This window comes from Moschus berezovskii, chromosome 2, assembly GCF_049115385.1.
Source record: "Moschus berezovskii isolate FMDL1 chromosome 2, NW_MosBer_1.0, whole genome shotgun sequence".
NCBI lineage: Eukaryota > Metazoa > Chordata > Mammalia > Artiodactyla > Moschidae > Moschus > Moschus berezovskii.
In genome coordinates, this window is record NC_142461.1 from 77,416,744 (window position 1) to 77,443,420 (window position 26,677).

The 26,677-nt window shown below is 39.8% G+C and overlaps 1 protein-coding gene across 1 annotated transcript in view; it reads left to right on the forward strand.

Moving 5' to 3' along the window:
* The window catches only part of THSD7B (thrombospondin type 1 domain containing 7B), a 953,717-nt gene that overhangs the window by 322,304 nt on the left and 604,736 nt on the right, over positions 1–26,677 (forward strand). The window contains exons 5-6 of the mRNA XM_088842327.1: positions 13,062–13,217; positions 24,287–24,484. Of these exons, the coding sequence (XP_088698453.1) occupies positions 13,062–13,217; positions 24,287–24,484 (354 nt within the window). The remainder of the gene's footprint in view (positions 1–13,061; positions 13,218–24,286; positions 24,485–26,677) is intronic.

Genomic DNA, 26,677 nt, shown 5'->3' on the forward strand with positions numbered 1-26,677 from the left:
GGGGATGATATTGCCCCCAAGGGTACACAAATGGTTCTTGGGATGAAAAAATCTTTTTACAAAAGTCTACATGTATCTATATATGGGCTTCCCAGATGGCGAAGTGGTAAAAATTTCACCTGCCAATGCCGGAGACACGAGTTTGATCCCTGGGTCAGGAAGATCCCCTGGAGTAGAAAATGATAACCCACTCCAGTATTCTTGCCTGGAAAATTCCATGGACAGAGGAGCCTGGTGGGCTGCAGTCTGTGGGGTCACAAAGGGTTGTAAGCACACACGTATCTATATATAACCAATTTCAGTTCAGTTCAGTTCAGTCGCTCAGTCGTATCCGACTCTCCGCGACCCCATGAATCACAGCACGCCAGGCCTCCCTGTCCATCACCAACTCCCGGAGTACACTCAAACTCATGTCCACAGAATCGGTGACGCCATCCAGCCATCTCATTCTCCGTCGTCCCCTTCTCCTCCCGCCCCCAACCTTTCCCATCATCAGAGTCTTTTCCAGTGAGTCAACTCGTCACATGAGGTGGCCAAAGTATTGCAGTTTCAGCTTTAGCATCACTCCCTCCAATGAACATCCAGGATTGATCTCCTTTAGAATGGACTGGTTGGATCTCCTTGCAGTATAAGGGACTCTCAAGAGTCTTCTCCAACACCACAGTTCAAAAGCATCGATTCTTCGGCGATCAGCCTTCTTCACAGTCCAACTCTCACATCCATACATGACCTCGGGAAAAACCATTGCCTTGACTAGACGGACCTTGGTTGGCAAAGTAATGTCTCTGCTTTTTAATATACTATCAAGGTTGGTCATAACTTTCCTTCCAAGGAGCAAGCGTCTTTTAATTTCATGGCTGCAATCAGCATCTGCAGAATTTAGACACAACATATTTGTGTTGTGAAAATGTCATAGGGGATGGAAGGACAATTAGATAAACAATGTTTACAGAAGCTCACAGGGAGAAGATAATATAACAAAGATGAGAAACATTGGATAGTCTATTTTGTTGTTTAATCATTAAGTCATGTCCAACTCTTTGCAACTCCACGGACTGTAGCCTGACCAGGCTCCTCTATCCACAGTGATTGCTAACCGAAAATACTAGAGTGGGTTGCCATTTCCTTCTCCAGAGGATCTTTCCAGATCAAGGATCAAACCCGTGTCTCCTTCACCGGCAGGGGAATTCTTTACCAGTGAGCCATCAGGAAAGCCCATAGTCTGTTTTACAGAAGCTCAGTTGCTAAACAATTTGCCCAATTTACACAAGCAATGGTAGACTTCCAATTTAATGGATTTTAATGATAGTGTTTGGCCAGTTGGCTTTTCAAAAATCATGCTCCAGAAGTTATTCGGGACATTGACTTTCCAACCTGCTAATCATAAAGAGTTTCAAAGATTTAAGTTCTAACTATACTCTCTGTTACCCACTTCCCAGTTCTGACCCAATTCTTCTGAGTTGGGTCTCCCTTTGATCCCATTGGCTTAGTCAGGTTGGAAGCTACTACTTTATAACATTGGCCTCGACATAGTGAAGAGCTCACAAGGTAGGGCTTACTATATCAAAATAGGAGGAAAAGAGGAAAAGAGCTTTCATCAAGTTTTGCAGTGCAGAAGTTTTGGTTTGTAATTTTTGTGTTTCTCATACAAATACATAATGCTGTTTCTCAGATGAAAGAATTAACTATTCTGCATTTAAGAATTTATTAGGTGGTGTCTCATTCCTATCACTACTTTGGGACCTAGTGAATCCCATGAGGCTTCCTTTGAAGTCAAATTAACTTATTCAGTCTAAAAGGATTTGCAGATTTAAAACAGCATATGCTAACAAGGCAATCAGGTACAGTGAGCCCTTCGTTTAAAAATGAGATTGTATGCATATTTATTTTAGAGAGCAGTAGTTTTTTCTTGGCTCTCTAAAATCATTATCACATATTTCCCCACTGGTTTTTTGGTCCTTGGAAGTGGCTTTAAGCTTTGGAGTTCGTAATGTTCTTGGAGGACTGTGTCATCTCAGAGAGTATGGGTTTCCTCTTCTTACCATTATTAAAAATTTCCATTTAGTTGTTCCCAAGTTGAAACATCTGTATTCGAAATCCACACATATGAAGACCTGTCTTACTGATGGACTCACTGGGGCATCCTGTAATTGGTACCGAAGCCTTGGAGACCTAGGTCTGCTTTCTTTTGCCATCTCTTATCTTTCTTACCATATCTCACTGTTCCCTGCTCCTGCTCTCTGACATACTCTTAATCTCAGTCATTTAAAAAAAAAATACCTTTTTCTGGATTTCCCTAGTGATCCTGTGGTTAAGACTCCATCCTTGCAATGCAGGGGGAACAAGTTTGATCCCTAATTAGGAGAGTTCCACGTGCCTCAGGGGGTGGCCAAAAATAAAATAATTAATTTAAGAAGTATATCTTTCCAATTTTTGCCCAATGAACTTAGAAACATTTTACTGTTACCTGTATTTTTCCTCTGTTGAAGGATTAGATATAATTGATAAGGAAAAAGACTTGTGCTAGTGATGCTAGGTACCCAATGGAGGATGAGCTTTTCACCCACTTGCCTTCCTCTTCAGGTTCCAACCTGCCTTAATGGCTCCTTTGGTCATCCTTTGCTCTTTAAGAAAATCTTGGTGGCAGTGGGAGGGAGTGGGTCTTATTGTGAACTCATTATAATCCCTTGGGAATAGCTCTAAACTTAAATTTTATGATGAAAATAGTCATTATGCTCTAATTTTATTCTCTCCATCTACCCGTTAGTAATAATTTTAAGTACCTTTCAGAATCACATCGAAAATACTCAACTGGATCCTTAATTTCCTTTAATAACACTTACTTTTCCGTGTTTTGGCCTTTACTACTCATATTTTTTTTAGATCTATTAAAAAATTATCTCAGCTTAAGAATTTCCTTAGGGAATTCCTTGGTGGCTTTGTTGTTGTTCATGTCCGGTTCTTTGCCACCCTTCCCTGGCCTTCACCATTTCCTGGAGCTTGCTCAAACTCATGTCCATTGAGTCGGTAATGCCATCCAAACATCTCATTCTCTGTTGTCCCCTTCTCCTCCTGCCTTCAATCTTTCCCAGCATCAGGGTCTGTTACAATGAATTTACTCTTCATATCAGGTGGTCAAAATATTGGAGCATCAGGCCTTCTAATGAAATCAGGATTGATTTCCTTTAGGATTGGCTGGTTGAATCTGCTTGCAGTCCAGGGGACTCTCAAGAGTCTTCTCCAATTCTACAGTTCAAAAGCATCAGTTCTTCAGTGCTCAGCCTTCTTTATGGTCCTACTCTCACATCCATACATGACTACTGGAAAAACCATAGCTTTGACTATATGGACCTTAGTTGGCAAAGTAATGTCTGCTTTTTAGTATGCTGTCTAGCTTTGTCATAACTTTTCTTCCAAGAAACAAGTGTCTTTTAATTTCCATTTCCATTTTCCCTGGTGGCCTTGTGGTTGGGATTTTGGGCTTTCACTGCCATGACCCAGATTCAGTCACTGGTCAGGAAACAGATCACCAAACCATATGGCACAGTGAAAAAAGCAAAAAGAATTTTTTTTAAGGGGGCAAAACATCTACTTTTGCTTTATTGACTATGCCAAAACCTTTGACTGTGTGGATCACAACAAACTGTGGAAAATTCTTAAAGAGATGGGACTATCAGACCACCTGACCTGCCTCCTAAGAAATCTATATGCAGGTCAAGAAACAATAGTTAAAACTGGACATGGAACAACAGACTGGTTTCAAATCGGGAAAGAAGTATGTCAAGGACGTATATTGTCACCTGCTTATTTAACTTATATGGGAAGTACATCATGCAAAATGCTGGACTGGATGAAGCAAAAGCTGGAATCAATATTTCCGGGAGAAATATCAATAACCTCATATGCATAGATGACAGCACCCTTATGACAGAAAGTGAAGAAGAATTAAAGAGCCTCTTGATGAAAGTGAAAGAGAAGAGTGAAAAAGTTGGCTTAAAATTCAGCATTTAGAAGACTAATATCATGGTATCTGGTCCCATCACTTTATGGCAAATAGATGGGGAAACAATGGAAACAGAGTTTATTTTGGGGGGCTCCAAAATCACTGCAGATGGTGAGTGCAGCCATGAAATTAAAAGATGCTTGCTCCTTGGAAGAAAAGCTATGACCAACCTAGACAGCATATTAGAAAGCAGAGACATTATTTTGTCAACAAAGGTCTGTCTAGTGAAAGCTGTGGTTTTTCCAGTAGTCATGTATGGATGTGAGAGTTGGACTATACAGAAAGTTGAGCACCGAATAATTTATGCTTTTGAACTGTGGTGTTGGAGAAGACTTTTGAGAGTCCCTTGGACTGAAAGGAGATCCAACCAGTCAATCCTAAAAGAAATCAGTTCTGAATAGTCATTGGAAGGACTGATGCTGAAGCTGAAACTCCAATACTTTGGCCACCTGATGTGAAGAACTGACTCACTGGAAAAGATCCTGATGCTGGGAAAGATTGAAGGCAGGAGGAGAAGGGGATGACAGAGGATGAGATGGTTGAATGGTATCACTGATGTGATGGACATGAGTTTGAGTAAGCTCCAGGATGGACAGGGAAACCTGGCATGCTGCAGTGCATGGGGTCGCAAAGAGTTGGACAGCACTGAGTAACTGAACTGAACTGAAAGTGTTCACTTATTTTCTGACTAATTATTAATGCTACAGTATCTCTTTTCTATCCTAACTTTTATTGCCAATATAAAATCATAGTATAGCATAGTGTTAAAGGGCATTGGCTTTTAAGGGTCCTGGACCTGGATTGTCATTTATTACTTTTGCCATGCTCTGCAATAGTTTGTCCTCAGTTGTTTCATCTATAAAATGGGAATAATGATTTTACTTATCTTGCAGTGATTTTGATGAATAAATGAGAAATTGCATTTAAGTGCTTCTTACACATTTGCAGTCATTCATGGGAAAACTGGCTCTCTTTTTTAAAATTTATTCATTTATTTTATCTTTTTAAAGATACTTTATTGTATGTACTCATTAAATGTGAGAAATTACTATATAGCATGATAATCTTCTTTGAGAAAAATCACAAAGCTTAGTGTGTTTTGTTTGCTTGGGTTTGTTTTTTGTTTTTTCAGCCATGTATACAGGCCTCATTCTCCCCCAAACTCCCTTCCTATCCAGGCTAAAACTGACTCTCATTTAAATCTTGTTATTGTTTCTATTACAAAATGAATTCCAGGTTGCAAAGTGCTGAGAAGAAGAGTGTGTGTGCTAAGTCACTTCAGTCGTGTCCAACTCTTTGTGACCCTGTGTAGCCCATCAGACTCCTCTGTTCATGGGACCCTTGCTCTAAAACCTCCTTAAAAGCTGTGCTTCCCTGACGGTGCACATTTCTATCCTTGATATCTTGGAAGATAATTCTTTCTCTTACCTGCTTCTCTACCTTTTTACTTTTTCTCTTTGCCTGACCACTTCTCTACTTTCTCTTAGTTCTTTTCCATTCTCTCTCAACAATAATGGTATTTTTAACTCTGCAAGATGTAAAAGATACCATTTAGGTCAGCTGTTATTCTTTCCACCCTCTCTATACCTCCGTTTTTGCTCTGAGTTAAGAATCTGAGAAATGATCAAAATGAAATACTCAAAAGAGGAACAGAGGAGAAACCAAAGAAATATGTGAATATAGGGTTGAAAACTCCTGTATTTCTTCCTTAATTTCATAATTGTTGAATATTGATCTAATTACTTCTAAAACTGCATACATACATTTATTCTGTATTCATTTTTATTCTGAATATTGTTTTCAATCTTTAGTTAATCGTGTTGTTACTCCATAACATTAAGAAAATCACTAGTCAGTAATCATTTTATAATTTGCTATGTGAAATGAAGGAAATTTGGAGAATGTTTTGACATGTGGCCAAATTTCACATAATTATTTTTAATTGCAGGAATTATTTTTAGATATTATATTTATTGTAGGTATACACACAATCCTCCTGCCAAACTGAATTGCACAGTACTTTGCCAAGAGTCACAATATGGCTAAAATTAAGCTTTATTAGATATAATAGGATGAGATGTGATTTAATTATTTAAGGTGCCTATAAGTGCTAGAAGACGTATTTGCTTTAATCCTACCCACTAAGTTAAAAGAATGATACATTATTTTGCAAATCCCAGTGATGAAGGCAATTGAAATAATACATGAAGCTTCTTGAAGGAAAATAGCTTTCTTGTTAAAATTGTAATTTTATTTGTCTTTTTTCTTCAACTGTTTGACTCCTTCAGTTTGTAGAAGAAGTCTATTTATTTTAGCAGTAAGGTCAATTGAATTTCTGCCAAGTCAGTATACTCCCCTAAATGAATATGTCAGAGGCAATATTGTTTCTCAAAAGTCATTTAGAAAGCAGGATTTTTACATAAGTAGGCCCTTTCATTAGTTTTGAATTAAATCTGAGCAATTGCTGCTTATATTATGGTGCTTTCCTAGATATTCTGTGGAATGTGGGGGTACTGAATATTGAGTGAGAATTCCTTTTGGGGTTTACAGGGCCTACATTTGATTCAGAAAATTGAAGCAAATATAACATTTCTATCTGTTTTTTGTGAAGGCTGATGTCTTTCTGCAAATCAAATATGTAAAATAAGTTGACTGTAGAGTGTAGGGTACTCAGGTACTCCTCAGATAGAAAGCAGGAAAAATCATCAGGGTTTTAAGAGTTCTCAGGAAATTGCATCTTTCTTTTCTTCTTTACCTCCCTGAAAACACTGGAAAAAAATAATAATCAGTATCTTTGACTAATTTCTCACCCATGATCAAGATCTTTCTTTCTGTCCATAGGGAAAGCTGAGTTCCATTCTGCCACAGCACAATTGCCTCAAATATATCCTAAGTTTTTAAAGACTGACTTGATGTTTTATCCAGTAATAGACATTTAAAGAAATAATATTGAATCCTGTGATAACATTTTTACGTTAAGCAAACATTCCTCATTAAAAAAATAAACTACAGAGGTGTACCTAGTTATTAAATATAATTAACTAATTATCATGATGATGTTGCAATTTTATGTAATTTCTTTTTGAGGCATTAAATGGCATTGAAATTTAGATCTTAAAAAATGACCAGCTGTAGGGTTGGAGGATAATATACTCTTATTGAATCTTTGCCAGTTTATTTCTGTGTTGATCAGAACTTGATTTAATTTCGAAGAATGAAACATGAGGTACTTTTCTTTACAGTGGTGGTCACATGCTAATGATCACAACAGGCATTTTTCTTCTTAATTACAAATCATTTCAATTGAATTTGTATGTTCATGTAAGATCACTTTATGATTAAGGAAAAGTATGAACTTTGTACATTTCTGAAATTAGAACAGTTTTTTTCTTTAACATTAAATATAGCAGCTACCCAGAATATTTCCTCCCCTTTGTCAATTAGCATTCTGTCCATGGAGTAATTCATTATTTAAGGTTACTTTGCAATCATTAGTAGCAGACTTGCACATTTCTTGTCAGGCAGGTCAATTTAATAATTTTCTTATTGCAAATGAAAAGTTCCAGGTTAGGCACCAAAATATTCAAAGCATTAATGACTACTGCATATGTACAATCACTTATACTGTAATGTATTCCCTAGCATTTAAAAAGCCACTGCTATATAGGGATCTCAGTTGATCTGAGTGAAAAGTTATTCTTTCTCTTTAACACTTTGTGGCCATGAGAAGTCTTCATAGGGACTAACATTGCTGTATACAAAACCTAAATATCCTATAAAACTTTGGGCAATTGTTAACCTAGTCAGGCAGTTGGTCAACATAAGAGTGGCAGCAGATGTCAAGGTGACATGGTCAAAGGCAGCTGGAGCAAGTAGGGCCAGCACAGACCTTCACTGAACAAGTACACTGATCACATCAGGGATCCACTGCATTAGAGCAGATAGTTAGCAAATAGGAATAAAGTTGTTTCAGTCAGTCTGTCTAAAGCAAGGACTTCAGATGACTCTTCTTCCCACAAACATCATGACTGGAGTTTGGTCAAGAAGAATTGAGGGCTCATAAAAAGCAACAAAATGAGAGCATTTGTAGTGATGTGGATGGACCTTGAGAGTTTCATACAGAGTGAAGTAGGTCAGAAAGAGAAAAATGAATATCATATATTCACACATGTATGTAGAATCTAGAAAAATGATAGAGATGATCTCACTTACGAAGCAGAAATAGAGACATAGATATAGAGAACACAGGGAAGAGAGGTGGGATAAATTGGCAGATTGGGATTCACACATATACACTATTTATGCTACATCAAAAACGGATACCTAATGAGAAGGTACTGTGTAGCACTGAGAACTCTTATTTAATGCACTGTAGTGACCAGAATGGTAAGGAAGTCCAAAAATGAGGGGTCATATGTATATGTATGGCTGATTCATTGTGCTGTACAGTATAAGTTATTATAATACAGCATTGTAAAGCAACTATTTTTTGTTTGTTTTGTTCAGTTGCTCAGTCATGTCTCTTAGCGACCCCATGGACTGTAGCATGCCAGCCTTCCCTGTCCTGCACCATTGCCCGGAGCTTGCTCAAACTCATGTCCATTGAATTGGTGATGCTATCTGACCATCTCATCCTCTGCCATCCCCTTCTCCCCCTGCCTTCAGTCTTTCCCAGAATTGGGGTCTTTTCTGATGAGTCAGTTCTTTGCATCAGGTGGCCAAAGTATTGGAGCTTTGGCTTCAGCATCAATTTTTCCAGTGAATATTCAGGGTTGATTTCTTTCAGGATTGACTGGTTGGATCTCCTTTCAGTCCAAGGGGCTCTCAAGAGTCTTCTCCAATACCACAGTTCAAAAGCATCAATTCTTCCACACCCAGCCTCCCTAATGGTCCAACTCTCACATCTATACATGACTACTGGAAAAACCATAGCTTTGACTAGACGGATCTTTCTTGGCAAAGTTAAACCACCTCTCACAGCATGAATGCTGCAAATAAAAGAATAGCTGTTTAAAGTGAGCAGATTTTGGTCTCATTACCTTTTGCTTAGTTGGGGAGATCTGTGATGGGGCTTAGAGGGGTTTTGAAGTAGCAATGAAGTAGGAACAGAATTTGGATTTTGTTTAACGGGTTAAACTGAGCCTTCAACTTTGGTAGATATCTTTGATCTGTTGTGTCACTGGTTGCCTCCACTGAGGTCACTGTAATTCATAAACAAAATAACCTCAGTCCAGAAGACCTCATCTGTTCTGTCAGTTGCCCTCTTCCATTGAAGAAATGCCAAGAGGGACATGTGGAAATGAGCCAGCCACCTGGGACAAGGCTCAGGTCTTACTCTGCCTTCGACTTGCTGAATGAACTTAGAGAAACTACCTAAGGTCTTTAGAGTACGGTTTTTCAGTGAAATTGATGAGTTAAACTAAATTAGCTCTAAAGCTCCCTTCTAGCTCTACAAGTCAATAGGCGTAGCAATATCCTGTGTTCACTATTCTCAAGGAGATGATTACCTAAGTGTTCTGAAGCTGGTAAGTGCTTCGTGACTTACTCATGATTTATTTCTAGAGAAAATGTATCCTGGGAGGCTGAAATAGAGAAAGGTTGACTGAAACCCATTGATTCAATGCCTAAATGAAGCATTTTAGACTTGTCTCTAGGCTGGAAGAATTTATTGATATGGATTAAGATCAACTGTCTTTCAAAGCAGCAGGTGCTGAAGCTGCATGCATGCTCTGACAAATGGCCTCACTCACACTCCTGAGCCTCCAGTTATGCCACTGAGTAGCCTCCAGGGAAATGCCCCCATTCCTCACCAGCATACCATGTCTCTCCCTACTTTCCATTAGCCCTAATGTCCAACAGTCAATTGACTGACAGTTAAGTGTTTATCAAAAGGGACCTTAGAGGACTTAACCTCTCACCTCCTCAAAATCAATAGCCCTCCAAAATAAGCCAGAGAAACATAATATCTGTAAAAGCATTGTCCTTGACAAATGCAGTTTCAGGACAAGTTCCCCAGTTTCTTTCTAAATACACTGCCAACCCCAAAGCTTAACTGCCTTCTGGACAGTTAAGCCATTCTGGAGCTTCTAAAGAGATTTAGTGCAGATATACTCAGAGCCTGGGGATTGCACTGGTTGATTGGCCAGTTTCAACTTCAGGACCTAACATCAAGTTCAGTGACTGTGGCAGCGAGTGTCTGCTAAGTCACGGAGCTGAGAGTTTGGGGCATCTTCTAAGCATCAATCATCAGATCCTTAAGGTCTAACTGGTGTTACAGGGAGACAGCCATGGCAAAGAGAAGCAGCAGTAAAGCATATCCAGTCTTGTTGAGGCACGTGGACTCATGAACATTTAATATCAATTCACATTGGAAAATGGGCTCCCTGAGGACAGGGATCGTGTGTGTTTCACTCACTAATCTGGCTTCAGCATCTAAAAGAATCTAACACCTTCAGTCGGAGAAGGCAATGGCAAGCCACTCCAGTACTATTGCCTAGAAAATCCCATGGATGGAGGAGCCTGGTGGGCTGCAGTCCGTGAGGTCGCTAAGGGTCGGACACGACTGAGCGACTTCACTTTCACACATTGGAGAAGGAAATGGCAACCCACTCCAGTGTTCTTGCCTGGAGAATCCCAGGGATGGGGGAGCCTAGTGGGCTTCCGTCTATGGGGTCACACAGAGTCGGACACGACTGAAGTGACTTAGCAGCAGCAGCAGCAACACCTTCAGTGTTAACTCATGGAAGTACTTAGCAGTGTGGTTTGAATGTCTGATGATGAGGCCACATTGTGCAGTGGTCCACAGGACAGATTCTAGGGCTAGACCATTTTGTTCCAAATTCTACTGTTCACTGATTGGGAACATGAGCAAGTGTGTAACCTATGTCTCAGTTTACCTATTTTAAATTAGGTCTAATAATAATACACATCTCAAAGTTATGCAGGTTAAGTGAATTGATGTTTATAACCAGTACCTAGCATGCACTGTAAATTTTTGTTAAACAGCTGGATTAATCATTTTACACTCTCCACTTCATTTTCCATCATTGACTTAGTTTTTGTTTTTGCGATTAAAGTTTGAGTTTATGACAATACATGCTAACCAAACATGGGCCTGGGCCCAGATATACTTCTGCCTTAAGACCTCTGGCTGTCCACCTTTCTATTTATGCAATGTTCTAAAGCATCTCTTTCTAACAATTCTGTTAAAATGCTATTTGACTTACCCTTCTTGACCGAGAGTTCCTTCAAAGCAGACAACATCCAGGAGGGCATGATTTAGACGGGTGCCCAGTAGTTTTGGAATGAATGTGTGATGCACTCAGTGAATGGTTGCCTTGTGATTATTTTACTCTTGGAGAAGGAATTACAGACTTCTGTCTCATCTCTCAGGTTGTTCTTTACCTGCGTGCAGTCTATCAGTGTCATATATGCATTGATAGTTCTGGTTACCCCATCCTCCCCACCAGCTGTTTTCTTTAGCCCAGTCTCTGAGCACCAACACTCCTCAGCCTCAGGAAAACCTTTTACTCTCCCCCAATATCTGTTCTCTCTTCCTTTGTTTATCATTTCCACATGGCTTGCAAGCTTTGACATTTACATTAGCAATGTTGCTTTTGCCCCTCTCTAAGTCAGGTCAAATTCTTTTGATAAACTAAAAGAATTCTAAAACTAAAAGTGATAAACTCACTTGCTCGCATTCCCAATCAGTGAGAAGTTAAGCTAAAAGAATTAGTTGCAAACAAACCATTATTATTTTTCTTGACAACCTTTTGTTTTTCCCATTCACTCTCATCAACACCTCAAGTCCCTCCATTGTTCACTAGAGACACTTCTTTCCCAATGGGTTAGCACATCTCAGAGATAGTATTTTTTGATTTTTGCTCTTGCTTTGGTTTATATTCAAAGTTCTGCTGATCAGAGTTGTGATTTTTTGCCATCTCTATCTGCATCTTATGTAAAGGGTGAGGAAGCAAAATAGATCAGGTGATTTACCACCCTATTGTCTCATACCAGTCTCCATCTTTGAAGTATTTCTGATCTGCTTAACTGGAGAGAAGTGCTATATAGGAAATATTTCAACCATAGTACAAGGCAATCTGTAAGATAAAACCATCTGATCTTAAACCATTGGCTCACAAACTCTGAATTGCTCTAAAACTTGCTTATGTGGGATCACACTGTGCAAGTGTAGCTATACATTTGGGTGTTCTTTTATTGGGTCATTTTGGAGTACTGCTATCCATGCTCCTAATATATTATCATCTCCATATGAATCAGGATCCTATCTTCTTCATCTGTGTATTTCCATGGTTCCCAGGATGGGTCTGCCTAGACAGGACACTTGACAAGCACCACCACTGGACAGATGGGTACTCCCTCCTGCAGTGACCCAGTTCTGGGTGTTCTCTGGGTGCAGGAGCACATCAGGAAGGACTGGAAGATTCCTAGTTGGCATTCCTTGTGGCTCCTCAGACACTCCTTGTGCCTCTGGGTAGCTTCACTAATGAAACTGACTTCCAGGGGCTAATTCTGAAGTCACAGATCCTGATTTTTCTTCTTATTCTAAGAGCCATTTTTCTTCTGTGTCTTCAAGAGCTCCACCCCTCCAGGGAGTAATAGCGGTAGATTGGTTATGCTAAACAACCAACCTCAGGGTTTGATTTTGACTTTTTCACAGCAACTTAGTCATTTGTATAGTCGAGATAGAATCATCTTAAAGTTTCACAGAGCCACTTAATTTTTTTTTTAAATTCATAACTCTAGATAATTTGTACCTAAATTTCTAGTCCTCTCCTGGATTCCCAGGGAATACTCTGTCAAACAGAACACTCAAATGCATGCCCTTCGTCACTGTCTTGTCTTGCCTTTCCTCGCCCCAAATGCTAATAACGAAGAGCTAAGTAGCACCTATTGGAAGAGTGTTGATGTTTTGTTTGCATATAACTGTTTAACCACAAAGCTGATGTGAGCAAAGCAGGTATACAAATAAAGACAGGGAAAATTCTAGGGATGTTCAGAGAATGTGACTCAGGCCATTCTTTTCTCATTCATGCAGTCTCTAGACCTGTGGCAAAGACATTATGTTTGGGACCTGCCCCTTCGGCCTCTCAGCTCTGCAATATCCCTTGCTCTACAGACTGTATAATGTCTTCCTGGTCGGCCTGGGGCCCGTGCGTCCATGAAAACTGCCGTGATCCTCAGGGGAGAAAAGGTGAGTGCCTTGTTTACACGTGCTTCATTTCCTTCCAGTGCACACAGGTTTATTCTGGTCGCTGAAAAGCTCCTTAAGTTTGCTTAGGATAATATGTGTCTATAAAATGTAGATAACTAGCTCTGACAGCATTCAGTTATTAAGGAGACATCGGGGATACTTCTTTGGAGCATAGTATCCCACTTTAGTTGACCTTTAATTAGGCTTATAGCTGATAAAGTGATTATTATGTAAAAATGATGTAACTTAATTCTGTGAGACATTTGTTGTTGACCAAAACACCTAGAAGACATTTAGTTCACACCAAAATGTCCTTGATAATTTCTCCTGTCCAAAACATCCATCAGCATACTTGGTCCATGCTGCCTAGGTTTGGTTGGGAATAAATTTCATGGACCTTTTGTCTTACACCAAATATCTTATGGATATTTTGGACCAAAGCAGATATTTGCTAACCATAATGTAATCTTTTTAGCATATAATGTTTATACTGCAGAAATTAGACATGGTTTCTGTAATCACATCAAGAAACAACTGTTTTGTATATATTTTTTAGTTTTAGATTTCCAAAGGCTGAATCACATGCTCAACTTGATGTTATGGTTCAAATTTTCACGAAGGGCACTTATTATTGTTTCCTTTTCTGATGTTGTCCTCAAGCTTAAATGAAATCATCAAACTTTGTGTCCTTGTTTAAATGTGTAGTTCTCGGCAATCTTGTTTTGTTTTGTTTGCTGTTATATACACATGTGCATCTTCAAACATTCATCTTTGGTGACATCTTTTATTGACCTTTCAGTTTGTATTGATATCATGCTCTCTTCAATGGCAGTGCTAGAAAGAAATATTACCTTTAGTAAGAGAAATGAGATCCAAGGGCATTCTGCAAGTTTGGTTGTGCTTAGCACTAGTGTGTTAAGCACTAATTCCTCCAGTTTTCCTATACAAAGAAAAACTATTGTGGCCAAGTGCATGATGCTACAAGACTCGTGCCATCAGCTTAATTTTATGGCCATTTGAAAACCCAAGTTTCAGCACTCCCCAGAGGGCTCACAGGCACACATGGGCATATCTAGGAAAATGGGGAGATATTGATTAAAGGGTACAAACTTCCAGTTATAAGATAAGTACTATTTGAGGAACTAATGTCCAGTATGGTTTACTGTAGTTAACAGCAGTATATTATGTACGTAGTTCCTAAGTGAGTGAATCTTAAAAATACCCACCACACATACACATGTAAGGAAATTTTTATTTTCGATAATAAATAAAATAGAAAGAATTATCTACCTTAATAATTTCAGGAAGAGTCCTGGAGTTGAATCTCATTGGCTGCTTTGTGTCATGTGCTCCTCTCTGACCCAAATATTCTGACTGCAGGATGTAGGACTGACCCAGCCAGGTCCTGAGCATGTGGCCACCACTGCAGGAATAATTCTATCCAAGTTTCACAGACAGAGTAGGGGAAGGACAACTTCTGCAAGAAGCTAGAGCCAATGCAGGGGTCAAACTAAACAGATGTTTATTAACTGCTTTCTGCCCTTTGTTCTGGCCCATAGAGTCTTTGTAACGATTCAGAAAATACTTCTTTTTCCAATTCTATGTTGCTATTTTGGTCACTTGAGTCAAATTTTCATAAAACCCTTTGTGAAAAACCACACTTTCAACCTTTATTTCAGTTTTCCTCTTCTGCGTAACTCAGAACAGGTCTGTGGAACTCATCTGGGGAACTCAAAATATTCCGGCTCTTTCTTTCATTCGCCCCATTTGCCCAAGACGTTTTTATGCCAGAACTCTTCAGCGTTGGCTTCTATCCCCCTCTTGTATAAGTCAACTCTGACAAAGGCACTGTGGTACACTGTTCATCGGACCTCACCTGTTGTGGTTAAATTGTGTTCTCCAGAAAGATATGTTCAGTACCAACCCCTGGGACATGTGAACAGCCCTTATTTAGAAATAGGGTTACTGGAGAAGTAATCAGGTTGAGATGAGGTCATATTAGATTAGGGTAGGCCCTATTTTAATGACTGATATCCTTATGCAAAGAGGAAAATCTAGACACACAGCTACGCTCAGAGGGGAATGCTTGTAAAGATAAAAAGACACTGAAGATGCAAGGAGAGGTCACGTGAAGACACAGACAGACATTAGAGTCAGGCCTGTACCAGCCAAAGGTTGCTGGTAATTACCATAAGCTAGGAGAGGGGTGTGAAAAACAGTCTTTCCCTGGAGCATGGCTTCAGTCCTTCCCTTCGGAGGGAGCATGGCTCTACTGACACCTGGACTTGGGGCTTCTGCTCTCCAGAACTCTCAGGTAAATTGTGTTGTTGTATGTTATTCTGTTTATGGTAGTACTCCTGCCTGGAAAATCCCATGGGTGGAGGAGGCTGGTAGGCTGCAGTCCATGGGGTCGCTAGGAGTCAGACACGACTGAGCGACTTCACTTTCACTCTTCACTTTCATGCACTGGAGAAGGAAATGGCAACCCACTCCAGTGTTCTTGCCTGGAGAATCCCAGGGATGGGGAAGCCTGGTGGGCTGCCGTCTGTGGGGTTGCACAGAGTTGGACATGACTGAAGCGACTTAGTAGCAGCAGCAGCAGGCAACTTTCATACTTCCCAACTTTGTGTCAGCATTTAGGCTCAGCAAGGATCCAACACTTCCTAAAATGCCAAGACCAGAGTGAGAAGTAAAGCAATTATCCTAAGTCCTATAGTGACTTAATAATGGCCAAGCCAAGGCTAACATGCTTAGTCCAGTGTTCCTTCTAACACTGGTTTCCTTAGTGATTTTTCTCATAAGTCTGAAGACGTTTGAATCAAGATAGAAGTCCAACACTGAGCTTAGCAGAGAAGCCCTCTGCCCATGGGTACCACATTGGCCAGTGGGAACCACTGGCTATGGGTATGAATCACTGTGCTGATGAAGGAGATATGGCATGAGGCATGGGATTAAGTTTAGCTTCAGTGTGTCATCTTTAGAGAGAGACAAAAAGTAGATTGCAGTTATATGATAAGGGGAGGGTGTTCCAAGAACAGCTTGAGAGCACCAGGTACTGGGATGTGTGTTTTTTGCCTTCGTCAATATATTTTTCAAAGAAAAGCTCAGCCTCAGGACTGAAGGTAAGCACAGAGACAGAAAAACTTCTTACATGAAGATAGTAGTGTCATCAGCCACCTGCAGAGTATGGAGGCATGTTGGAGTTGATGAGAATTACTGAGGCTAAGTGACCTTCCCTAGGAACTAAGTAATCATAGCCAGGAGAGAGTAGAAGCCTCGGTGATTGTTATTTGAGTCTCAGAGTGTGCTCTTTCATAAATGTTTCACCAGAGCAGAGATAATTTTGATTTTTAAGATCTTGCTAAAACCTTCCAGGACCACCTGCCTATCATCCCTCTTGGGAAGAATAACAAATAGAGTTTTCCCTCCAGGGAAATGATTCTCTGCCTGAAAGGAATCCAAGCGAGTTATGATAAGGCTAAGTTATCTTGTTATTTCTACCAAGTCATTGTGAGCATGAGTTCTGGGATCCTCTCAATCTCAGCATGTCCCATGGTCCTGCCATGGTTTCTGCCAGAGTCTTTGATAGGCACACACTAAATGTAGTTGAGAATTCCACAGAGGCTGGAATACAGAGCTAATGCATTAAACATTACACAACTCTAGGATGTAAACCGAACTGCTTAGTTTCATATTTGAATTGCCTACCTCAAAGAAATGCAGTGAACCTCCTCACAGCAATCTGGGATAGTCATACTTTCCTAGATATTTTTATACCCCCTTTTTGTGTGGATGATGGAGGATTTGAAGAGAAAAAACAGCCACACCCACAAGTGCAAGACATAAATGTGTAATGTTGGAGGTTATGACTTTTTCTTCTCACTTGTCTTTTTTACAATTACGTGTTATTGCTTTGGTTTTTCCCTGTGTTCACACTTTTTTAAAAAAAGGTAGTAAAGGATGGGAAAGCAGGAAATTATTATCTAACAGAAGAAATTAGTTATTATAGAAATTATCTTCACGTGGCTGATATTCTTAGGCAGACATCCTTCAATCAGGAATCATCTGAGGTTTGTGGCTGTCAGCTGTTCAGAGTACATTAGAAAACCTGCCATTGTACACAGCCTTCACGCCTTCCATCATCTCTGTGACAGGCAGACAAGGGGAACAGTGCTTGGCAGGCCAGTGCTTGTCACGTGAAGCTAGAATGACTTTCAGAGGAATTTAAATTGGATCAGGTTTTATCATTCGTTGCTTTATCTTTGATATTCTCCCCGAGAGTTATAATTAGAGATATATGAAAGAGAAATAACCTGAAAAACTTGCTGATGGGTGAACTCCATAAGTATAGTGCAGTTTTTAAAAATTATTTTTGATACACAGACCTATAGTTATATGACCTCCTTGTCCTCTTACAGACACATTCTAGAAAGGCAACCTTGTGTACAGAAGTTTTAGTAAAGTGGAATTTGATGGAGGCTTCTTGATATAGTCTTACAATAGGGAATGCTTATGAGGTAGGATTTCAGAGAATCCTAAAGTATCCCTCACCCCCACCCCTGTTATAACACCTTGTTGTTTTTCAGTCGCTAAGTCATGTATGATTTTGTGACTCTGTGGACTCCAAGACGCTAGGCTCCTCCCAAAGTTTGCCCAAATTTATGTCCATTGAATCAGTGATGCCATCCAACCATTTCATCCTCTGCTGCCCCCTTCTCCTTTTGCCTTTTCAGTCTTCCTAGCATCAGGGTCTTTTCCAGTGAGTTGGGTCTTTGCATCAGGTGGCCAAAGTGTTGGAGCTTCAGGGTCGATCTTTACAATGAATATTCAGGGTTGATTTTCTTTAGGATTGACTGGCACCTAACGGTCTAAAAATCCCCATAGGAAAAGACACTGTGAAACAGAACCTGTGACCATCTTCATTAATACAGTCTTTTATGCTCTCAGACAAATAAATTTAGATAATATGCTGAAGCAGGGAAATGCTGACATGTTTTAGATCTTATGTAACAATGATGGAAAAAATTTCCTTTTCCATCTGTGCCTCCTAGAAAGTTCCACCATTATGAGAAGTCTGTGAAATAATTTTGCTTTGTCACAGATTATGTGTAAAATATTTATTTTTTATTTTTCCTTTTTTCCATATTTGTGTGTGTTGGAGCTTGTAGGGGGCTATACCTATTTCTCATTCTGAACATTGAGGGTTCTCATGCTCACGATCTTTGGCTTCTTATTTTCTGCATTCATAACAGAGTGTCAACTTATAACATTAATACAAAATGCAACACTTGCAGAAATGGTGGCTGATAAGAGCTGGAATCAAAGATTCAATCTGCTCAGGTTCTTTGACTCAGAGTTGTTCCCCAGTGTCCAGGGCTGCAGAGTTCACGAGCAAATGGAATGCTTAGAGAATAAACTTCTGTATTTCATCTTTGGTCAACCTGCTGGGTATTGCTTCAAGCCTGTCCTGGTGGAGTTAGTAGGGGGACAAGTGTTGGCCATGGTGGTTTCGTAGAAGTTCACATGGACATTTTTGGGCTTCTGACATGTGAAGATATAGGTCCTTATACCTGGATTGATTCTCTGGAGCCTTCTTTAATTTTTCTGTGGCTTCAGTTAAAAAAAACATTGACCTATCTTCAACCATTTGTGCTTCTTTCGCTTTCTCGCCCCATCTCACAAATCACTCTTTTCTCATTTTCCTCAGTAGAATATGCACTAAAATAGTAGATTACATACTAAATCCTTGGGTCCAAAGGGAAAAAAAAAACACTCTCAAATGTTAGTTTCACTAAAGGTGAACTGAAGCTCTGCTCAGAAAGTAATTATTAGAATTCTTTCTTGCTACCCAGCACCTAAAATTCAGCTATCTAATCTGTACAACTTTATTTTAAGGAAATGATCCATGGTAACTTTCATACTCACTGTTTGAAGTGGGGATAGAACATGTAATAAAGTGCTGAATTGAATTCTTTCTTATAAAGAGGTCACAGATCAAGAAGACCTCAACTGGATTTCATACATATCCATTTTTTATTGAAGTATAGTCGATTTATTGTATTGTGCTAGTTTCAGGTATATAGCACAGCTTTACATATATACATATATATACAGGTAAGTATGTGTATATATATCAGTTATATATGTATGTATATATGTGTGTGTGTATATATTCTTCAGATTCTCTTCCTTTATAGGTATAAAAAAATTGCAAAATATTGAGTCTAGTTCCCTGTGCTATATAGTAAGTCCATGTTGATTATCTGTTTTATATATAGTAGTATGTATATGTTAATGCTAGCCTAATTTATCCTTCATACATATCCATTTAATCAGCAATGTGCCATAGGAGAAGTAATAAGGTATCATCTAGTCTTAATTTTCACATGTGTAAATGAGAATAGTAACTAATGACATAGTTTAGGGGATTCATTAATTTTGAGTAATAGAACTAAAGTGGCTTGGTATAGGGTAGATGCTTAGTTAACATATATGCTCTTTGCCTTCTTGGACTGTATGCTCTGTGAAAAGTGGATTTATGTTTTCTGTTCCTCTTGTGACTTCCCACAGTATGTTACTCTGATCTACATATGGCAATTAATATATATTGAGTGATACTCTGTGATTAGTATGAAATTCAGTAAATGAAGGTAAGTGGTTGGCTGGCCTCAGCTACCATGGACTTGGCAGTTGTGTATCTTTCAGAACAGAAGCTCCCAGGGGAGGCCTGACATCTGTTGCAGCCATGAACACCAATGTGTGATTAAAGCTAAGTGCTAACAAGAGAATCCAAGGTTTTTGTTTTATGCTGAGCTTGTACTTTGATGTGATCCTGGTTAGAGTCAAGACAAGGGCAACACAAATGAAAAAGTGAAAGAATTTATTGACTGAGGAGATATAATCTATAGATTTATGGTGAGATGGATGCAACTTGATTTATAGAGGAAAACTGCACCTGCCCCTCAATGGCGTTGAGCTCTAGGTAATAGGACAGCCAGCCTCCCTCTGTAAAGATGGCTATGTTTCTGAGCCGATTGTCAAACATCATAAATCATGGAGACCCAGGATGCAGCCTGCTCAAAGATATAAACTTAAAGCAAGCACAGGCATAAGACAATAAATAAGCAGCGTGTGGGTCTTACATGAAAGAACAGAGGTCATCCAAGTTGTATGGCAGGGAGGGCTCAGAGGTCATTGTAGGTTGATGTCCATCAAGTAGAGTTCAGTCCTGTATGTTTCCTGCTGCTCTTCTCAAGGTGGCCTGGGAAGAGAGCTGAACTCTCCTGCAGGTTTTATTTTTGACTAATGAATGACATAGACTTGGAGGTATGAAGTGTGGTAGAAGTCATCTACTGCTTTAATTACCTCTGACCTTAATACTGTCCATGCCTGTAGGATATGGTCTCTGATTGACTGAATGATGCCTCCCCACAGGTGGTCATTCCACACAGTAAGAGTCTAAGAGTCTCTTTTAAAGGGTGCACATGGGTTAGCCCTAGACAAAGAAAACAAATAAAGCCCTTAGGACTGTCTCTAAAACACTTACCCAACCCTGCAATATTCTAAGGGAGCGTGGCTCCCTTTTGTGGCCTACAAACGTGTGTCCATTTGTTTCACCCTCCTTGACTACTTTACCGGAGCCAGTCTTTTGCCAACTACACCTTGAGCTTTCTATCCTTTCGTGTGGGAAAATAGACACAGCCCCGGCAAACTGATAGATGTACACCTGGCTTAGTTACTGCTCGTGAACCCAGACTTGTCTTTCTCCCCTTCTCTTGTGGGAAGGGTTGTGGGGTATCACAGTCTTCGGCTCTAAGTTCAGTGTTCTCAGGCATTCTATCTTCCTAGCTAAATCTGTCTGCCTACCTTTTTATATATTTACCTATCCCAAGAAAAAATTGAGTAATAACATCTCAAGATGCTATTATGTAATAAGATTGGGTTTCATTTTTTTTGAAAGAGAAATTAAATCTGTTGATTGAATTTGGAGAATGAAAGGATGGACAGTAAAATATGAGATCCATGGGAGGTAAGCCTAGCTCTTTTTTTTTAAAAAAAAAAAGATATATTTATGTATTTATTGGCTTGTGCCAGTCTTACTTGCAGCAGGTGGGATCTTTACTCTTTGTTGTGGCACACTGGATATTTAGTTGCAGCCTGTGGGATCTTTCAGTTGACGTGTGTGTGCCCTAGTTCAGTCACTAAATCGTGCTGAACTCATTGCAACCTCATGGACTGTAGCCCACCAGGCTCCTCTGTCCACAGAACTTTTCAGGCAAGAATACTGGAGTGGATTGCCACTTCCTTCTCCAGGGGATCTTCCCGACCCAAGGATTGAACCCATGTCTCTTGTTTCTCCTATATTGGTAGGTAGATTCTTTACCCCTGGGTCATCTGGGAAGCCCTCTTTAGTTGCAGCTTTGTGGTATCTAATTCCCTGACCACTGATGGAACCTGGGCCCCTTGCATTGGTATTGTGGAGTCTTAGCCGCTGGACCACCAGGGAAGTCCGAGGCCTAACTTTTAGAAGTGATATATCCTAAAGGCCAGAAATGGAAAACTCAAAAACAAAAGGGTTACATCTTGTTCTCTGTCACATTTTAAAACTTATGTGGCTTTTAAAAACATAAATTTGTTTCCATCATTTAAAAATAGATTTCATATAAAAACGGAACATAGCTTGGATTTCTGGCTTCTTAGAATCAGAAGACTTGACAACAGAGGGTTCACATTTTCTTGTGGTAACTGCCAGTGGAGCCTGAATGATATCCGTACACTTTAAATTCAGCACATATCCTTCATTTTACCACCGACTTCACCACTTCCTACGGTCTTGTGGTTGACCCATATCCCTCTATTTGTATCTGATGAGTTTGTGTCTATAGGCTTGTAGCATGGAAGGTCCATTCATATCCTTATTATGGCATAACTTTGGTCTCTAATTCCACAAAACATTTTTTAAAAACTGAGTAATTGTCCAGAGACCAATGTCTAGCCAGGGTGGGGCACGCAGCCCAAAATAGTCCTGACTTCACAGGGCAGGCTGACCTAGAAATCTCAAGAGAGTGATACAGGGAACTCTCAAGGCCTGAAAGAGTGACCAGAAATGTGTCAAAATGTAGATGTATTTCACCTTCATGCAGACTAATAAGAATGTGAAAAACAATAACAAAAGAACATGGGGTTTATCTATGTTCAGGCTATTTCTCTGTTGTTTAGTCACTAAATCGTGTCCAACTCTTTTGTGACCCCATGGACTGTAGACTGCCTGGCTCCGTTGTCCATAGGTAAGAATACTGTAGTGGGTTGTCACTTCCTTCTCCAAGGGATCTTCCCTACCCAGGTATCAGGAGTCTGTGAGTCTTCATTTATTTGTACCGGTTCACTGATACCCTTGAGCATTTGCTACTTATTAGTGCATTTGATTCTGCCTGGCCTCTTCAACCCTAGACTGTAAACTCTTGAAAGACAGTTTACTGATCTAGTTCTTTTCCCTTCTGTCTTTTGTTCTTCCGCTTATCTCCCAATTTCCCATAAAATAAACACATTAAAAGAATATGTGGTTTTGATCTTTCAGTCAGTTCAATCAATTATTCATGTCCAACTTTTTGAGACCCCATGGACTGTAGCATGCCAGGCTTCCCTGTCCATCACTAACTCCTGGAGCTTGCTCAAACTCATGTCCATTGAGTTGGTGATGCCATCCAACAATCTCATTCTCTGTTGTCCCCTTCTCTCCCTGCCTTCATTCTTTCCCAGCATCAGGATCTTTTCCAATGAGTCAGTTCTTTGCATCAGGTGGCCAAAGTATTGGGGCTTCAGCATCAGTCCTTCCAATGAATCAGTTCAATTAAGTTCAGTCACTCAGTCATGTCTGACTCCTTGTGACCCCATGGACCGCAGCACGCCAGGCTTCCCTGTCCATCACCAACTCTTGGAGCTTGCTCAGACTGATGTCCATTGAATCAGTGATGCCATTCCAATGAATATTCAGGACCGATTTCCTTTAGGATTGACTTGTTTTGATTTCCCTGCAGTCCAAGGGACTCTCAACAGTCTTCTCCAATGCCACAGTTCAAAAGCATCAATTCTTTGGTGTTCACCTTTCTCAGGAGGCAGGTAAGTTGATCTGGTATTCCCATCTCTTTAAGAATGTTCAACAGTTTGTTTTGATCCACACAATCAAAGGCTTTGGCGTAGTCAATAAAGCAGAAGTAAAAGTTTTCCTGAAACTCTCTTGCTTTTTCTATGATCCAACAGATGTTGGCAATTTGATCTCTGGTTCCTCTGCCTTTTCTAAATCCAGCTTGAATATCTGGAAGTTCTCGGTTCACGTACTGTTGAAGCCTGGCTTGGAAAATTTTGAGCATTACTTTACTAGCGTGTGAGAAGAGTGCAATTGTGTGGTAGTTTGAGCATTCTTTGGCATTGCCTTTCTTTGGGATTGGAATGAAAACTGACCTTTTCCAGTTCTGTGGCCACTGCTGAGTTTTCCAAATATGCTGGCATATTGAGTGCAACACTTTCATAGCATCATTTTTTAGGATTTTAAATAGCTGTACTGGAGTTTCATCACCTCTGCTAGCTTTGTTCATAGCGTTGCTTCTTAAGGTCCACTTGACTTCACATTCCAGGATGTCAGGCTCTCAGTGAGTGATCACCCATTGTGCTTCTGTATAGTTCTTCTGTGTATTCTTGCCACCTCTTTTTAATATTTTCTGCTTCTGTTAGGTCCATACAGTTTCTGTCACTTATTGTGCCAATCTTTGCATGAAATGTTCCCTTGGTATCTCTAATTTTCTTGAAGAGATCTCCAGTCTTTCCCATTCTATTGTTTTCCACATTTCTTTGCATTGATCTCTGAGGAGGGATTTCTTATCTCTCCTTACTATTCTCTGAAACTCTGCATTCAGATGGGTATATCTTTCCTTTTCTCCTTGCCTTTAACTTCTGTTCTTTTGAGCTGTAGATGTATAAATAAAAGTTTCATCAATTTCCAAGCTGCTGCTTCTTTTCCTTTGCTAGATCAGGATGGAATCCTCAGAACCTTTTGTTCTTTTTTGTTTTAGGTTTTAGAATGAGACAGCGCCATGTCCTCATGGAATCAACGGGGCCTGCGGGCCGTTGCCCTCACTTGGTGGAATCTGTTCCTTGTGAGGATCCTGTGTGTTATCAGTGGCTGACGTCAGAAGGGATCTGTATCCCTGACCATGGCAAATGTGGCCCCGGACATCGCATCCTGAAGGCTGTCTGCCAGAATGAGCAAGGTATGACTCAAAGAAACATGGAGATTGAGTAATATCTGCCAAATAACACATTACCACTCTCAGATCATCTTCCACAAGGAGAGAAACAGTCTTTCCTAGTCTTGAATATTCATGTTTGAGTGGATGACAGTGACATATTTCTGCAGAGAAAGCTGCTTTGACTTAATATAGAGCTGTGTGCTCTGTGACAGAAGAACACTGTTGATACCTAAATGCACTGCAGAGAACTCCGAGGTTTCTGGAGTTCTTAGTTTATTAAGATATGCACAACATAAAAATTGTCTGGAGCGCTTCCAACTCATTAATACAAAAAGATTTATTTGTGTTTATTGATGTTATTATGTAATATACTTTTTATATGTTATAATTATTAGCAAATACCACCTTGTGAATTGCAGGGCTGAAGCCCCCTCCAAGTTGAAAGGAAAAAAAAATGTACAAAGCTGCATCTTTTCAGTTATATAGCATTAGATTACAACCAGTTCTAGACATAATGCTAACAATTCTAAAGAACTGTGTTAAAATATAAGTTGTCAAGATTAACAAAACTATTAACAGTGGTGTCTTTCCTTCATCACCAAACTTCTGGTACAGTGGTTTTGTGCAATGAAGGGTGATTTTGCAAATACATAAGTCACGTGGAAATGAGAAAAAGTGACATTTGAAACCTTTATCTTAGTATTAAAAAATATTCTGTCTCCTGGAAGAGTATTGAGTATGTCTATTAATCAGTCCTGTCATGAGTAGTCGTAATTTATAATGCTCATGGTGTGTGGAGTGAAATGTTTTGACTTATGGAATGAAGAGATCCACAGAACAGAAGGAAATTACAAAGCGGATTCAGAATGGATATTAGCACTCACACAGGGTTGGCATTCAGCAGTGCATTAATATCTCCTCTTCCTTCCTCTTGCCTCTTCTCTCTCTCATTCCCTCCTTCTCTCCTCCATACATCCTTCCTTTTTTAAATCACTGCCATAACAATACCAATAAACATTTATCAACTGATGTAATCGATTACCTCATGAAGCCACGTAGTTGTTTAATTAAATAGCCACACCAGATTGTACTAGCTATAGTCCTTTTTGACTAAATAGTTTAACTGTAGATTCTAATATTACCAAGCAATTTTTGAATTGTGGTGACATATATGAGAATTATTAACAGCAGCACCTAAGGTCAGTTTTTGAATTCAAAAAGAGCAGCACAGGTGTTTAAAACCATAGCTCTAGAGTCAGACAGGTTGGAATTTCCAGTCTGCTACTGTTCTGGTAGATGGTCTCAGAAAACTTATTTAATTGTGGAGACATCTTTTCCTTCAGCTAGAAAGTAGGGATAATAAAAACCTACCTCTCACTCTCAGATTGTAAGAGTTAAATTACTTATATGACAGTGATAAGTGAAGTGCCTGGCATGTAACCATTCAAAATAAGCTGTGAGCTTATTTCATTTGTAATGCACACTTATTGTTTTCTGTCTTAGGGGATTTGTGCAAACACCATTCTTTTATACTAGTAAAACGGAAATAATAATGAAGATTAGAATAACCATACTAGTTCATCTTCCCAACCTCTAGCTGTGAAACAAGATCATTTGTTTGATTGAGACCCAGTGACAGATGACTGTCCAGGTTTGTCATAGCAGTTTTGAAGATTTACACAGCTGTCATACAATGTCCACAGGACTGGGGACTCCTTTCACAATGTATACTGCCCCTGATACAGCATTGCACAGTGTGAGATTCTGATTTATAATTAGAAACATCTATCTACTCTCCTTCCCTATTCTAGCACACAGCTTCTAAATCATTGGCATTTCTTGAGCAGTAAGAGCAATGGGATCCAACCAGTCCATTCTAAAGGAGATCAATCCTGGGTGTTCATTGGAAGGACTGATGCTAAAGCTGAAACTCCAATACTTTGGCCACCTCATGCAACGAGTTGACTCACTGAAAAAGACTCTGATGCTGGGAAAGGTTGGGGGCGGGAGGAGAAGGGGACGATGGAGAATGAGATGGCTGGATGGCATCACCGACTCTGTGGACATGAGTTTGAGTGAACTCCGGGAGTTGGTGATGGACAGGGAGGCCTGGCGTGCTGTGATTCATGGGGTCACGCAGAGTCGGACACAACTGAGCGACTGAACTGAACTGAACCGAAGAGCAATGGGAGCAGCTTTTGTTATAATATTTGC